Consider the following 12847-nt stretch of genomic DNA (forward strand, 5'->3'; position numbering starts at 1 on the left):
ACATGCTCAAATTGCAGTGACAGTAAAAATTAGAAAAAAGGAGGATGAGTTTTGTTATGAAGTTTCAGTGTAGCTGAAGCTTCAGGTAGCGTGGTTGCAGCAGTGGTTCCACACACTTAAGATACTAAAAAGATTCCCACAAGCGGTAGTGGGCATTTTAAACTCTTGCAATCCAGTTCTGTACATCAAGTGGAATTATTATTATTATTCAAAGGGAGTTGTGTTTCCATCCTCCTCAGCAGAGATTATAATCACAATATATGGTCTGAGGGAGAGTAAAAAAGAATGCAAGGATTATTTAAATTTTACACTTTCATGAAACAGGTTAACACATTATTTGATTTTTCATTAGTTGTAAATCTAGGAAAATGTTTACTTAAGCAGACAATAATTTACAAGCATAATCGCAGCTACACTAACCTGGTGAATCACAATCACTTACTATTTTTGTCCGTCCACGAATTCCTATGTTGACACCAACCAATTTTCCACATTGATATGATTCTACCAATATTTAGGATCAGCCATTTTGTCTGGTAGTTGGACTGCTTCCAATTGGTTGAAGTATGATGCTAATTGAGACCAGGGTCCTGGGGTTTGATTTCCATGTGGACTAGTTAGCTTCACTCTGTTCCAAGGCCACAGCCTGTACTTCTAGCCCCAACGGTATGCATTTGGACGTGGTGAAAAAATATTAATGAATCTGAATACAATTGCTGCCATTACTAAAAATGAAACTCAAGGCACATATCTTGAAGTATCAGTACTCTTCCTTTTCAGCTTCAGCATATCACATCTATCCTCCACATTAAAAAAAAAAAAAGATACAGAACACATCTACTTTCTGTTCCCATTTTAAAAAGGAGGGAAACACATATTCTGAAATTATGCAAAATGTGTACCATAGGTCATATACAAAGAAGGTGAGCTCTGAACATCTACTGAACAAAAAATAGCTTCTACTTTGTCAAAGAGAAATGGTCAACAGTGTCAAGTTCTACTATGGAAAGAATCTTTTCAATTATTATCTTTAGGAAATTTTAATGGCATTCAAAAACAAACAAAAATCAACAATGCCCCTCTAAATATTTTAGGTGTCAAATGCTGCCCAGTCTAACTATCTACTTTTCATAGTAACTAATCTACTGATAGAGCTGCACATTACATGTAACTTCCAATAAAATAACAGTACTCAGGATTTGTTAAAAAAAATCCAGTAATATTTTTCATTCCCTACATTCTAAATCACTAACCATTCTAACGGCAAGGCATCCTTTTAAGATTTTACACTTCAAGATTACGTTCTACATGATATACAAGTAGCTGTTGCCACATTAGAGAAAACAGTTTAAAATTAACATGGATAGTAAAATAACCAAAATCCTATTAGCTCCCTTTTAAAGGCAATGTTTCTTCTTCCCACCAAGGACTTACTTTTAGACATATTTTCCTTAATCACCTCCCACAAAATTTTAGTGTAACAGATGTCCTGTATATACATTCTGTATACCATCACTGGGCTGACCACGGAATAACTGTACTACACTCTTCATTCTCCCTGACAAGCCCAACATGGCTTTTGGTGATCCTAAATTGTAATAGCATCCCTGCATTATACGAAGAGTACCAGTAATGGTACAGCAAAGGCCACCTGTTTCAAAGCCCCTCTATTTAAAAAAGGAGAAGGAGAAGAAAGAAAAAGAAAAAAAAGAGAAAGGAACTTAAAATCCATTTCCATTTGGAGAAATATAAAGGGGGAGGTTTACATTTTGCACTTACAAAATGTATTCTATACCAAGGAAGAAAAATACTAGCATGGAATATCCAGAAGATAATCGAATTCATATTTATCTTTATAGAAAATATATCATTTTCTGATTTTTATCTACTTATGTTCTAATACATTTGAAAATTAATTTTATAATCCCTGTAAAAAGATCAACTAATGGTAAAGAAGCCAACTTCTTTACTAAAAATATGCCACATGAACCACAAATGGTGGACAATTCACAGGCAGCTGAATAAACTACACTCATAAATTATAAAACTGAGTGGGAAGAGTTCTAGTTCCCCTAAATATTTCTACCAAAGTTTCTGAATCAGTCTCTACCTACCTCATTCTCAACCTTACAGCCTTATCTCAGAGGATTTTCTATTAAACATAAATTTATCAGAAATAAGGTTTCACCGACATTTGCCCAGGAAACTTACTTTCCAAAATCGGCTAGACAACTGGCTAGAGTAGATACATAATGATTAAATATAAAGTATAATGACTCATGAAATAAAGGCAAGTTGACTTATGAGGATGTCTAGGTCCTTAGATTTCTAAACGAATTTTTTTCCCCAGCCATAACCTATATAGATTTTCATTTTAAAACTCAGTGGTCAAATTACTAAATCAGCACTGTTACCAGTGACCTATCACTAGACAGATCAATAACTAAATTCGCTATTAAGAGCTTTTGATTTCCAAACAAGCAAAATACACACCTCAATGTATACAGTGTAAACTTTCCTGAGGTTCCTAGAATTTTTTACTTTCCCCATCAATAAAAATTCTACAGATAAAGCTACAAATAAAGGAGTTTTATAATACATGACCTATCAGAGTGTTATAATTATGTGGATGTCTCTCACCCCCACTACAGTGCATTTTAAGAGTAGAGACTATCTGAATTTTGTATCCCTCCTTGTTGGCATATAACAGATATTCAAGAAATGTATTTTGAACAACTGAGTTTGAAAATTTTTTATTTAGTCTTGGTCAAAATTAAAAAGTCTAGAATTATTAAATATTAGGTTATTAACTACCACATTAAAGTACAAATCCCAGTTCAAACTGGACTGACACATACTATAGAGGCTGAAACAATCGTTTTCTTCTCCACTCAAAATTCAAGTAAGGTAGACGTTGGAAGTAGTTCAAATTATTCCACTGGAGCAACTAACTGTTCTCAATTTGGTTACATCCAAAGACCTTTAATTTAAGAACTAAAGAGCACCCACGAAGAACAGCCAAGTCCCTTGTGCCTTCTTTCTCCAACTTTATTCTCCATTCTTAAATTCATCTCGTGAAGAAAGGAACTCTGTATTTTCACTAAACTTATTCTCACCCCATCCCCAAATTAAAGTTTCTTCTAAGACAGCTGACTGTCTCATACTTTTCGAAATAGGTTTATACTGTCTGTGCTTAACCAAAATACACACCTGAAAAAAAAAACCTTCATAAAGTACCATTTAAAATAGAAGAAAATGGAAAATACAGACTACAGAGAATTTCAAAGTACACAAATGCAATTAAATCTGCAGCTCACAGTAAAGAACAAGGAGTTGTTGTCGGGTTTTGTGTTTTTTTTTTTTTTAAGGTTTACAGCAGTTTAGAAGCCAAAATAAGTCGACTGGTTATACTTAGTAAAACGCTTTACTCAACTACAGTAAGAGTCATAGTTTACTATAGCAACCAGGAGAAATAAGGTCACCAGCTCACAATAAAGTGAAAATTACATCAGTTATAATTCTGTAGTTGCTTCTAATTCTGATCAATTTTCAGAAAAGTATTTCAATGACAGTAACATTTTTAAAAAAAGAGGATGGACCTTGGAAACAACCAACTATCCTTTTGTGGCCATATTTTGCAAAGGAATTACCACAGCAAGCAGATTACAAAGGCCAACGATATGCAAAATAATAACAAAAACAAAGCCTCTGTTTAATCCCATTAATCTATTCAAAACTATAAAGATTTTACTGGTAAAATATACAACCATATGAGAGATAAAATGCTGTAAGTTCAAGTCAACAAAAAGCTACATTTTTAAGAGAACCCTATAAAATAGTTCCCCATCAGGGCCACAAAATTTTAATCTCTTCCCACCTCCTGCTCAGTCAGCACTAGTTACTGCACAGGATAAGCAAGTATCACTCCTTCCAGCTATATGTATTAGACAAATGGCCATCCCAAATTAAGTATGGGAAAGCCTAAAAAAAATCTCTCATGAAGAGGTCCTGAAGAAAGCTCAAATTCTAAAACTGTACCCAAATTCTTCTTTTATCATAGGGGAAAAGGCAAAGCAAATGTAAGAAAAGCTAATGAAGACAGTCTTGAACATTTAACTGCTCCTTTACTTTCAGGTATGGCCCTCTTTTGGATGGAATGTTATATCCATTTGATAAATAAAAAGAAATTTCCTAGAGGTCTTTTGTCTACTGATCTTAAAAGCATTAACATCTGATTGTAGTGCCCGAGATAATTTTCTAATTTGCCACTGACACAACTCAGTCAGCACAGTTCTAAAATATAAACACAACAAAAAGAATTAAGATTTTAAAACTTAACGTTTGATTACAATACCCAGTCTTTAACGGAGTAGCAACCATTTAAAGCTAATTGAAAAATGTTTTTCTTTTCTAATACCTAAACCAGAGGCACAAAGTCATTCCTGAAAACAAGAACAGTTAAGGATTTCTAGCTTTCCCTCATTTTAAAAAAATCTCGAGCCCCTAGTCAGAAATAAAGTCCTGAATGTAGTGGGGGGAAAAAAGAAAAAAGAAAAAAGAAAAAACATTAACCACTAAAATTGTATCAAGCTTCTCTTACGGACCTGGAATACAAAAAATCAAGCTTTTAGGTGCACTACAATTAGGCACAATTTAATTTTTAAAAATGTGTTACTACATAAAGGCAGTAAAGATGTGAACAGCAGGCTTAGAGCTCACACGTCACTACTCTAGTAACAAACGAGATCTTCTGCAAGGATGCCCAACATCAGACATCACAGCTCCGCGGCTAGTTCTTCTAGGCAACTGTGGCTTGAGAGATACCGGAAAAACCTTCCATTCTCACTTTCTCCAACCTTTCAAAACGAAAATTAACAGATCCCTCGGAGGGCATTTTACATTTGCTTTTGAAAATCGGGTCTTATCTACAACCTTTCAAACTATACTAAAAGAATTCGGGTGAACGCTCTTTAATCACTCCTCTCACCTCTCGGTGAGCTACCATCTTCACCCCTCCCCCCATCCGACCAACACGCTTCCAAGTCTTCCTTTTGGCTCAGGCCATCTATCTTCACAGGTATTTTCATCACAAAAGCCAACAACAACTGGGCCTCAAAAGCACTGCAAGACCTCGACCACCGAGGCACGGCCCGCGCACCGACTCTGAAACACGATCGATGGTGCAAAAGTCAAAGGACTTGTTGCAAACGTGCCCACACCGAAGCCGCCTTCACAAAGCGTGAGAGGAGGAAGAAGGCGCCACGCCGAAACCTGTCGCAAACGCGAGCAGGAGCCCAGGAAACTGGGCGCGCGGGATACAAAGGGCCATGAATGCGGCCTTCCATGAGGCGACCGTGCGCGGCCGGGGAGACAAAATGGAGCGACGAGAGGAATCGGAGCCCGAGCTGCAGGGTCGGGGAACAGGCGGCGCCCGGCGCGCGCCCCGCCGGGCTTCCTCCTCGACCCGGCGGCGGGGGAGGGGGCGCGGCGGCGGCGGCCCGTTCTCCCCTCCGCGCACACGCGGCCCCACCGCCCGGGCCTAGCGCGGCGGGAAGCGCCCGCCGGCCGCCGCCAACAATGGGGAGGTGGCGGCGGCGAGGGAGGGGCCGGCGGCGTCTGCACGGCGGCCCGCGTCCGCGCTCCAGGCCCCGCGGCGGGCAGCAGCATCCGCGGCCCGCGAAACGACGCGGTAGAACGAGGGGCGAGGGGGGCGCCGCGCCGGGGTCGGACGGCGCGGCCCACGGGCGGCAAGGGCGCACGGTCTGCAGCCGCGCCGGCTCGCAGCCCGCGGCAGGCCCTGGGTCAGCGTCCGGACCGCAGCGCCGCCCGCTTCGGTGGCGTGGGCCCGGGCCCTCACGTACCTGGTTGAACTCTTCGCCCACATCCGCGTAAATGTCTATGTGGTCCACACCGTCCGCCATCTTCTCTCGGCCGAGGCCGCCGCCGCCTCCTGCAGGTCTGCCCGCCGCGGCAGCAGCAGCGGATCTAGCGGCGGGGGCGGGGCGCGCTGCGTCACTTCCGAGGCCCGAGGGACGAGGCGGGGGCGGCCGGGGGCGGCCGGGGGCGGCGGGCGCGTCTGCAGCGCGGCCGCTCGGCGGGCGCGGAGGAAAAGCTGGCGTCTCTGCTGGCCGAGGCGGTTTCTTTTGTGTGTCTAGGTTAGGCCTGGGGCTTGGGGGGAGTCCCAGCTGTTTCCAGAGACTGTGTTTTCACGTTGCCTCTGGCACACTCAAACGTTTTGTAATAGTTTCATCCTCAGTTTTGCTTACAATTCTCAAAGCCAAGGCTTCTAGAGAGGTGGGAGTTTTATATCCATGATTAAATACAAGTGTAACCCAGCATTCTGTGAGCGCCTTGAGGGCGAAAACAACGTTCTTATCCCTGCATCCTCAGAGACCCGCAGTTTCATTTGCCTAGTAAACGCTGGATTCCCGTTGATTGTTGTCTTGAGCAATTTGCAAGCTACTTAGGTTATTTGCATGCTATTTATGTTTGCATCTCTATCCCCTGTCACCGTCTCCTTTCATCTCCTCTTTCCCCGTCCGTTGCCCTTTGTTTTTTCCCCCCGCTTGGATCGCAGTTGGTTTTTCTCTGAATAGTTCAAACGCCTCTAACTTGAATGCAGTCATCCTAGAGCCCACCCAACAAGGTAGAGGCATCTTGGGGCAAAGGGCTTCTCAGAACCATAGAATGTCTGAACGAGAAGGGAACTGGAAAAGGCGTCATTAGGTCCAAACATCTGTTTTTCAAACGAGGGAACGGAGGCCAAATAGAAGTAAGTGATTTAACCGGGATCACGTGATCAATACAGACCGCTTTTGCCACCAGGGTTTTATTCAAAGATGTCTCTCCAGTTAGAAACCTTACTCCATTCTTTATTTCTTTTTCACCCATTTAAAAACCCACCAAATTAGAGTGTGTTTGCTAGGATACAGAAATCTTTTGCACAGTGATAAGCCAAAGAATATCCACCTGTACTTGGTATGTTGGAAGAAGCTTAGTTGGAGTCTTAGAGACCAATGTGGTGATGTGGATAACAATTACTAGTCAGTTTACCAGTAAGATGACCTCAGTCGAGTTACCTAACCTCTCTCTCACGTTCAATTTCAGAATCTTCAGACTTGAGGTAGTAATATTTACCTCACCAAGGCTGAAGGTTGATGGTAGTTTAAATGAGGTAATATGCAAAATGCCCTATCCTCTTCCACTTCTTGGAAATACTGATTTTCTTTTTTCCATGGGGCTTTATAGAAGACAAGAGCCATTCATGATAAGGGGCAAGACCTTTTTTTAGATTTGGGTAGGCACCATAGGCCCATCATAGATGTCCATATCCCAATCCCCGGAACCTGTGACTTTATTAACCTTGGAAAAGGAGCTTGACTTATCCTTGATTTCTTGGTAGGTCCAAAGTAATCACAAGTGTCCTTATAAGTGAAAGAGGAGGCAGGAGAAGGGAGATTTGATGATACGAGCAGTGTATGTTCTTTTAGTACACTTAAAAATCATTCCAGGGTTCTGACTTCTACCATTACCTACGAAAAAGCAGCCGTCAGTGTGACTTTCTTTGAAGGTCATTGGGGTTCCCCCCAACCCCGGCCGCTTTTAAGATTTTTTTTTTTCTCTTATACTTTGGTTTTCTGCTCTCTTACTATGTATGTTTGGAAGTGTATTTCTTTTTATTTATGATGCTTGGGATTCACTGAGCTTCTTGAATACATTGATACCTTTCATGAGTTCTGGAAAATTCTCAGCCTTTACCTCTTCAAATATTGCTTCTGCCCCACTCTTTCTTCTCCCCCTCTATAACTCCAATAAATGTATGTTAAATCATTACTATCCACTATTTCTCTTACCTTCTCCTTTTTTATCTCTTCCTGCTTCATTTTGAGTAGCCTTTTTTCTGATATATTTTCTAGATGACTAATTCTCAAATAGAAATAAAAATAAATAAATAAAAAATAATGGGGATGCCTGGCTGGCTCAGTCGGTAGAGCATGCAACTCTTGATCTTGGGGTTAGGAGTTTAAGCCCCACATGGGGTATAGAGCTTATGTTAAAAAAAAAAAAAAGAAACAAAAAAAATAGATTACTAATTCTCCCATGATGTCAAACTTATCTATTTAGCTATTAATTTTGGTTTTGGGGTGGTTTGTTTTTGGCAATTTTAAGACTTAAAATTTCTATTTGATTCTTTTTAAAATCTGTTATGTTCATTTTTATAGCATTCTATTCTTTGCCCAAACAGTAAGTCGTGGCTTTCATCTCTTTGAGTGTAGTAGTCATCATTGGTATACAATCTGGGTCTCTGCTAATTCCAATATCTGGAGTCCCATTGAGTGTATTGTTGGTTCTTTGTTTTAGTTATTTGTTGTGGTTTTGTTTTGTTTTGTTTTTTGAAAGAGAGAGGCGGGGCGGTCAGAGGGGAGGGAGAGAGAATCTTAAGCAGACTCTACGCCCAGCCCAACACGGCTCTATCTCACAACCCAGAGATCAGGACCTGAGCTGAAATCAACAGTTGGACGATTAACCGACTGAGCCATAGAGGCACACCTATTCCTTGTGTTCCTTATGCTGTTTCTCACTCATGTTGTCTTTTTTTTTTTTTTTACTCTTAAGGCATTTATTTATTAAAACATTCTCTGCCAAGATTTCACATTAGCTTAAAATTCAAATCAGTCTTTACATTTCCCTACTGAGGTTTCCACCTCAGTGTATCACATAAAAACACCTTCTCCAGCAATCAGTGTTACCAGCGTCCACACGGTGAGCCCCATGGTCAGCCTCTTTGTTCCCTAGGTGACCCAACTAGATGTTAATACTGCTCTGCTACGGGGTAAAAGCTCCTAACTCAAACTCATTGGAAAAGGGGTGAAATTTCTGCAAAGTGCACTTTAAGAAGAGGTATTGTTTGCTCATGAAAAGAAACCAGTGAGTCCTCTAAGAATAATAAAAGGGGTTATTTTACAGTTAAGCACATGATTTGAAGTGAAGAATTCGGATGTTGCTCTGCTGGTCCAGGCCGTTAATACTCTTCTTGTTCCTCCTGTGGGCCCCCTTCATCAGGTATCACAAAGCCTTCATCTGTGGCATACAGAATGTCCACGATCCTCTGCAATACCGGGTCGTTTTCCCCCTCATTCTCCTGGCAAATCAATTCAATGTTCCTTAGCTTTCCAAAGTAGAAATCTCTTTCTTTCTCCAAGTCTTCGACGGTAAGTTTCAATGCATTGACCTGCTGCATCAATTCAGCTGCTTCGTCATCCCCGTTGCCCACACCAGGATTCTTTCGCACCACACCCGGGCCAGCCTTAGGGGTTGCAGTAGTTCTGTGTGTTGCAATGGGCCTCTGTGGAGCTGCACTGCTAGAGCTGAGAGGTTTCTTCGGTTTGTTCAGAGCTGGAGCAACAAGGGAGGGAGCCACTGCAGTTTCTTGACCTTGTCTGGCAGCTACGGGGTCACAGTCTTTTCCATCATAGTTTGCATCAAAAAACTTCTTGAACCACTGAACAAATTTAAAATTGTCCTGAATCTTTCCTTTTACTAATTTGTCCACAGGAATTATTTTGTCAACACCCATTCTCTTAAAGCCTGCTTGTGGTATTTTGAAGTTCTGGATGTACTCATGTTTTAGCTTAGCCTGGAATTTCACTTTCTTCAAGGCAATGGAGCCAGGGAACAGCATGTCCATAAACTGACAGTAGGCAGCCCCTGAGCACAACTGTTCGATCTTCGTCAGATTCAGCTGCAGAGACTCATTGATCCAGGCCAGCATGTCATGTCGACTTAGGTTATCACTGGTGACTGATGTTGAATATACGTTCACTGCCATCTTCAGCTCTTGGCGGGACCGCGTCCACAGCCTGTGCCCGGCTTCCGTTCCGTCTTCGTCTTGTTCAAACCGCCCCCTCACTCATGTTGTCTTATTACCTGACTATCTTTGTGTGCTGGACATCATAATCGTAATACTTGAAGAAATAATGTGAGTCCTAGGATAATTTTTTTTTCCATAGGGGGATTTTCATTATTTTCTGCAAGGCATCTCCGGACACTAATAAACAAGATCACCCTCATCCAGGTGACCTCTCAGCCAACTCTTTTGAATCTGAAATGCAAAAGCACTCTGAGTGTATAGGCCTAGCCTTTCTACATCTTGGCCAGGTAATTCCTTACTCCCTGGCGGGCTTTTTGATGATTTTAAAATGTTAACAGCGGCGCCTGGGTGGCCTAGTTGGTTAAGCATCTGACTCTTGATTTCAGCTCAGGTCTCGATCTCAGGGTCATGAGATTGAGCCCTGTGTTGGGCTGGGCGGGGAGCCTACTTAAGATTCTTTCTCACCCTCTGCCCCTCCCACCCCTGCGCTGGTTCTCTCCCTCTCTCTCTTCCCCCCCCCCAAAAAAATAATAAAAAAATAAAATGTAGTTACAGGGTATCTGCTTACTTGGCAATGTTCAAGAAATGAAATATTATTGTAGATTACAAAAGAAAATGCATAATAATAAAAACAACAAGCAAAAACTCTATACTTATTCAGTACTTCTATATACCACCCTCTTTGTTAGACATCTTATGGTTATTAATGTACATAGATGAAAGATTGGAGATTCGGATTTTTATCCTGACTTGACAACTGACCAGCTAGGTAACCTTAGACAAGTCCTTTAGCTCAAGTCCTCCATGAAGGTCCCTCTCAGTTTTGAAATCCTGTTATTAAAATCTACACAGAATTCAAAGTCCAGAGTGCCTTGAGAGCAATTTGACAATGGTATTACCAGAAATGTAGTGGCTTGAAACAACACCAATTCATTATCTTATAGTTTGAGAGATCAGAAATCCAGAATGGATCTCACTGGGCCAAAATCAAGGGGGTGGCAGGTCTGCATTCCTTCTGGAAGCTCTAGAGGTGAATACATTTGCTTGCCTTTTCCATCTCCTAGAGGCTGCCCACATTCTTTGTCTGCGACCCCCTCCTTCCCACAATGATGTCACTCCAACAATATAAACAATATAAAATCAAAATATTCAAGAAGAGTAACAAAGAGGTTAGAAGGAGGTAAATAATGTTCTAAGGGTCTCTGTATATGTCCTTCTTCTCTATATAGAACTTTCTCTCCTTTTCCATGCACATGTCTATGCAACAATAGCAACCTCAGCTCCTGCGTTCAAACAAGCGCCGTTCAGGAAAATGGTGATCTTGTCTTAGTTTCAATCACAAAATCTAAAGAGAGCAACGGATAGCTCAATTTTTACAGGAGTCTACTTTTAGTCCAATCAAGTTTAAGGAGAAGGAGTCACAGAGTAAAAACACAGCTTACAAAATCTACCCTGTGAGTTAGGAAAGGGTAGAAAACTGTCGGTGGAAGACGGTTGCTCTGAGCCAAGCAGATACCCCAAAGCTTGTCTAATGCATCCCCCCTCTTAGAGGACAGCACATAGACAAAGCCCTGATGGTTGGAGATGGCAAATCCAAATCCATAAATATTTAACACATATTATCATTCTGACTTACTTCAAGTCAGTCCATGCCATAATCTCCATAGGAATATGATTTTGGTCCTAATACTGTAGGTTATAGTTTAGGTCTATGCTCCCCAAACTTTTATTTTTAAAAAATTTTTTAAAGATTTCTTTTTTTTTTTTTTAAAGATTTTATTTATTTGACAGAGAGAGACACAGCGAGAGAGGGAACACAAGCAGGGGGAGTGGGAGAGGGAGAAACAGGCTTCCCGCCGAGCAGGGAGCCCGATGCGGGGCTCGATCCCAGGACCCCGGGATCATGACCTGAGCCGAAGGCAGACGCTTAACGACTGAGCCACCCAGGCGCCCCTAAAGATTTCTTTATTTATTACTTATTTGAGAGAGAGAGCACAAGTGGGAGAGGCAGAGGGAGAGGGAGAGAGAATCTCAAGCAGACTCTGAGCTGAGCACAGAGCCAGACATGGGGCTTGATCCCATAACCCTGAGATCACCACCTGAGCTGAAACCAAAAGTTGGACACCCAACCAACTGCACCACACAGGTGCCCCTGCTCCTCAAACTTTAAAAAATACCCCTAACATTTTAAACATGCAGCCATAATATATATAAATGTAAATATTATTTTATAAGGCATTTTATATTAACATTTTTATATCGCGAACACCCATACAAATATATAATTTTGTTTTCTTTCTATTTTTTTATTTCTTGGAGCAAATATATAATTTTTTTTAAAGATTTTATTTATTTATTTGAGAGAGAGAGAATGAGAGACAGAGAGCATGAGAAGGAGGAAGGTCAGAGAGAGAAGCAGACTCCCCGCCAGCAGGGAGACCGATGCGGGACTCGATTCAGGGACTCCAGGATCATGACCTGAGCCGAAGGCAGTCGCTTAACCAACTGAGCCACCCAGGTGCCTGCAAATATATAATTTTGAAGGATGAAATAAACAAGGTTTTAAAAAAGATTTTATTTATTTATTTTACAGAGAGATAGGGGGAGGGGCAGAGGGAAAAGGAGAGAGAATCTCAAGCAGACTCCATGCTGAGCATGGAGCCTGATGTGGAACTCGATCTCACAACCCTGAAGTCATGACCTAAGCAGAAATCAAGAGTCAGTTGTTTAACTGACTGAGCCACCCAGGCACTCCAATAAATAAGATTTTTTAAATGCATGGCTATTATAATGGCCTTATATTATCATTAGTGGATATAAATCCATATTTCAAATAGTCTTGAAATTTTTGGCCTTGCTCTTGTCAAATCTGATTACATCATCCTTGTTTTCATCTCATGATGGGACTGACAAGAATTCATACTAGAAGTAGGTGTTGGCTCTGCTTTCTTATCTTTCACTTGTACTTTCATTATT

At 41.3% G+C, this 12847-nt stretch overlaps 2 protein-coding genes across 5 annotated transcripts in view; both read right to left on the minus strand.

The window, feature by feature from the left end:
* CPSF6 (cleavage and polyadenylation specific factor 6) overlaps positions 1-5970 on the minus strand; it is a 34874-nt gene extending 28904 nt beyond the window's left edge. For all 4 annotated transcript variants that reach the window (XM_035002172.1, XM_035002171.1, XM_035002170.1 and 1 more), the window contains exon 1: positions 5862-5970. In XM_035002172.1, coding sequence (XP_034858063.1) covers positions 5862-5921 — 60 coding nt within the window. In that variant the 5' untranslated portion in view covers positions 5922-5970. The remainder of the gene's footprint in view (positions 1-5861) is intronic.
* Positions 5971-8919: 2949 nt separating this feature from the next.
* LOC118008413 (microtubule-associated protein RP/EB family member 1-like) lies at positions 8920-9898 on the minus strand. The gene has a single exon (XM_035001961.1). It carries the CDS (start codon positions 9827-9829, stop codon positions 9023-9025), a length of 807 nt encoding a protein of 268 aa, XP_034857852.1. The 5' UTR covers positions 9830-9898; the 3' UTR covers positions 8920-9022.
* Between the last annotated feature and the right edge of the window lie 2949 nt (positions 9899-12847).

Source organism: Mirounga leonina, unplaced genomic scaffold (genome assembly GCF_011800145.1).
Source record: "Mirounga leonina isolate KUSES-001 unplaced genomic scaffold, KU_Mleo_1.0 Mir_126, whole genome shotgun sequence".
NCBI classification, from domain to species: domain Eukaryota; kingdom Metazoa; phylum Chordata; class Mammalia; order Carnivora; family Phocidae; genus Mirounga; species Mirounga leonina.